This window comes from Sorex araneus, chromosome 2 (genome assembly GCF_027595985.1).
Source record: "Sorex araneus isolate mSorAra2 chromosome 2, mSorAra2.pri, whole genome shotgun sequence".
Classification (NCBI taxonomy): Eukaryota; Metazoa; Chordata; class Mammalia; order Eulipotyphla; family Soricidae; genus Sorex; species Sorex araneus.
In genome coordinates, this window is record NC_073303.1 from 218,565,278 (window position 1) to 218,569,059 (window position 3,782).

Genomic DNA, 3,782 nt, shown 5'->3' on the forward strand with positions numbered 1-3,782 from the left:
CTGAGCTGCGACCCCACGTAGCCCCAGGAGGGGAAAGGTTTTTCTCTCTCGGCCTTTCCTTTCCGAGGTTGCGTTGGCAGCGTCGGAGGTGGCTGCGTGGCAACCGCCATCTTATAAAGCCCACTAACCAGAGGTACGAGCTTGCAGTGATGCAACTCCTGCCAGAAATTTCTCTGGACTTAATTACTAAAATACCAGAAATCCAAAACCTCATAAACTCTTCATTCTTAGCAATGGAAAGCAAATTATCAAATGATGCCTTTTCAGCAGGTTTGATTGTTGGGAGAAAATTCCAAATAATAATAGTGAGTTTTCTGTTGAAATATTGAATGCAATCAAAGTATAGAGAGAGTAAAGTGAAGATCATTAGCCACACAGGTGGGGGCGGGGAGTGGGATGGGAGTTATACTGGAGTTTTTGGTGGTGGAACATGTGCACTGGTGAAGGGATGGGGGTTTGATCATTGTATGACTGAGACTTAAGCCTGAAAGCTTTGTAACTTTTTTCATGGTGATTCAATAATAAATAAATAAATAAATATTTAGGAAAAATAAAAAGAGCCTCAGAAGAATAGGAAATTTCCTTGGAGGTTTAGAAGTACTCACATGTAAACACATCTAGGTTCAGACTTTATTTTTAAAGTATTTTAATACTTTAACTTTCATATAAGTGTAAGTAGCAGTTTATTAAAATGTTTGTTTCTTCCTGACTCAGTCTCGGGGGTGGGGATGCAGGGCAAACATCTTAACCCTGTACTATCTTACTGGCTCCCTAACTACACATATTAAGAAAAAACTCAACAAATGGAACACAGAATAAGCAGAAGGAAGGAAATAATAAAACTCAGAAAGGAGCTCAAATAAATAGAAATAACAATAATAAAAAAGATCAGTGAAACCAAGAGCTGGCTTTCTTAAGGAATAAATAAGATATATAAGCCTTAGCTAGACTCACAAAGATACAAAGAGAAAATTTTCATAATGTAAATAAGAAATGGGGTACAGGGCTGGAGTGATAGCACAGTGGGTAGGGCCTTTGCTTTGCATGCGGCTGACCCGGGTTCAATTCCCAGCATCCTATATGGTCCCCTGAGCATTGACAGGAGTAACTCCTGAGTGCAAAGCCAGGAGTAACCCCTGTGCATTCACCGGGTGTGACCCAAAGAGCAAAAAAGGGGAAAAAAAAATAAATGGAGTAAAATTTAAACAGCTACCACTCACAGAAATCTTTGGTCATTTCTGTGAATAAGGGTTTGCTTTATTTTCAGCTAATGTGATTCATAGTATACTCTTCATCTCCATCCTGACCCAACCTCTGCCAAGTTGCATAATAGCATAGTTTCAAATAAATTTCTTTATGATTATCAGTAATTTTTGAGTTATACACACCTTTTTGAGTTATACACACCAATATATCAGCATCATGTAAAAATTTATTGGACTGAAAGGGGTTGTGAATGGAAAAAGATTAAGAAAGCCTGATACAGAGCATATAGAAGGTGAAACTTGAATCTATTAAGATTGGAAAACAGAAAAATTGAAGACTTCTTTTTTCTTTCTTTCTTTCTTTCTTTCTTTCTTTCTTTCTTTCTTTCTTTCTTTCTTTCTTTCTTTCTTTCTTTCTTTCTTTCTTTCTTTCTTTCTCTCTCTCTCTCTCTCTCTCTCTCTCTTTCTTTCTTTCTTTCTTTCTTTCTTTCTTTCTTTCTTTCTTTCTTTCTTTCTTTCTTTCTTTCTTTCTTTCTTTCTTTCTTTCTTTCTTTCTTTCTTTTTGGGTCACACCTGACGATGCACAGGGGTTACTCCTGGCTCTGCACTCAGGAATTATCCCTGGCCGTGCTCAGGGGACCATATGGGATGCTGGGATTTTAACCCGGGTCGGCCGCCTGCAAGGCAAACGCCCTACCCGCTGTGCTATCTCTCCAGCCCCAAAATCGAAGACTTCTTGCAAGAGAACCTAAAAGTTGGTGTACTAATTGAATCTATGCATTCAAAGTTGTTTTTCTGATATAGGCACTTCCTTGATCTCACACTGGACTGTCTATCTCTGCAGGCCATGTGGCTGTACCTGGGGGCCCTGGTGGCTCTGTACCACCTTGTGCGCTGGTACCGGGAGAGGCAGGTGGTGAGCCAGCTGCGGGACAAGTACGTCTTCATCACGGGCTGTGACTCGGGCTTCGGCAACCTGCTGGCCAGGCAGCTGGACCTGCGGGGCTTGAGGGTGCTGGCTGCGTGTCTGACCGAGACGGGGGCTGAGTCACTGAGAGCACAGACTTCCGACAGGCTGGAGACGGTGATCCTGGATGTCACCAAGTCAGAGAGCATCGCTGCGGCCACCCAGTGGGTGAAGGAGCGCACGGGAGACAGAGGTACCATGCACTGCTGGGTCTGTGCCTGTGTCTGGGTCTTTGTTTGAAGGGGAGGCCCAGAGCGTGCTCCCTAGGCGGAATCCTGAAAATTTTCAGGTCTCTGGGGTTTGGTGAACAACGCTGGCATCACAGTGCCCTCAGCTCCCAATGAGTGGCTGACCAAACAGGACTTCATGAAGACACTAGACGTGAACCTGCTGGGGGTGATCGAGGTGACCCTGAGCCTGCTGCCCCTGCTGAGGAAGGCCAGGGGCCGCGTGGTCAATGTCTCCAGTGTTGCGGGCCGTGTGTCCTTTTTCGGCGGTGGCTACTGCATCTCCAAGTATGGCATTGAGGCCTTCTCGGATTCCCTCAGGTAAGGGCAGAGGAGACTGTGGCTATGGTGCAAAGGAGCCTTTCCCAGGGGGTCCTTCCATCACCCACTTGCAGTCTCTTCCTTCTTGATCTCTGAATTCTCAGCAGCATTTTCTTTGGAGCATCCCTTTCTATGCTCCCTGCATTAGCATCCAGATGGGACCCAGGCTGGGAATTGAACCCGGGTCGGCCACATGCAAGGCAGACGCCCTCCCCGCTGTGCTATCTCCAGCCTTAGAGCATGATATTTTAGGCAGCAGATATTTGCTTTTTTAAAATGAATTTTCATGGTATGATACTCATTTGCATGTGGTAGACAAACTCCAATTTCAGCTACACACAAAAATTCAGCCAGACACTGAAAATTATAATTTTATTGTCACTGAGTCTAATTGCTTATAACTATTGATTTGGGGAAACAAATTTTAAATACGACTCAGCCTGCCAACGGAAAACATTAAATGTATACATATAATTTTATTTACATTTTATTTAAAAGGGTGCTTTTAAAATACTGAATAAAATCAATAATCTTAATAAGTGATGTCAAATGTGGCAGATTAGGTAGCAAGAATCTATTTAATTGGTTCATATTTCTGGACAGGCATGAAATTACTTCGGAAGTTCTCGCCAAAGCTGACTCAGGATCTATCTTTGGTGACCAACTGCATGGAGCATGCCCTGATCTCCTGTCACCCTCGCACCCGATACTCAGCTGGCTGGGATGCCAAATTCATCTTCATCCCCTTGAGCTACATGCCCACCTTTCTGATGGATTATTTGATGAAATGGAACCCCTCAAGGCCTGCCAAGGCCCTGTGAGGGGTAGAAGAGGAGAATGGTAGAGTGGGTTTATGTATTGGGTAAGGCAAGAGATTCACCAACAGAGGGAGGAGACTATATGATTCCCTCTCCCCCATAATTGGGGAAGGAATCCCCCCCCCAATTCCTCATGGTCCATTACACAGGAATCTAAGATATTATAACCATGGTTCGTAGCTAGAAGCATGCAGCCACTAACATATATTCTATTTCTTTCATTGTTGTTGATGTTTTGAGGTCA

At 43.7% G+C, this 3,782-nt stretch overlaps 1 protein-coding gene across 1 annotated transcript; it reads left to right on the forward strand.

Annotated features, from left to right (window-relative positions):
- The first annotated feature begins 2,052 nt into the window (after window positions 1–2,052).
- On the forward strand, window positions 2,053–3,541 carry LOC101552681 (retinol dehydrogenase 16-like). Its single transcript, XM_055124560.1, has 4 exons — window positions 2,053–2,365; window positions 2,462–2,720; window positions 2,825–2,886; window positions 3,324–3,541. The coding sequence occupies exons 1-4, from the start codon at window positions 2,053–2,055 to the stop codon at window positions 3,539–3,541; spliced, it is 852 nt and encodes a 283-aa protein (XP_054980535.1).
- The last annotated feature ends 241 nt before the right edge of the window (window positions 3,542–3,782 follow it).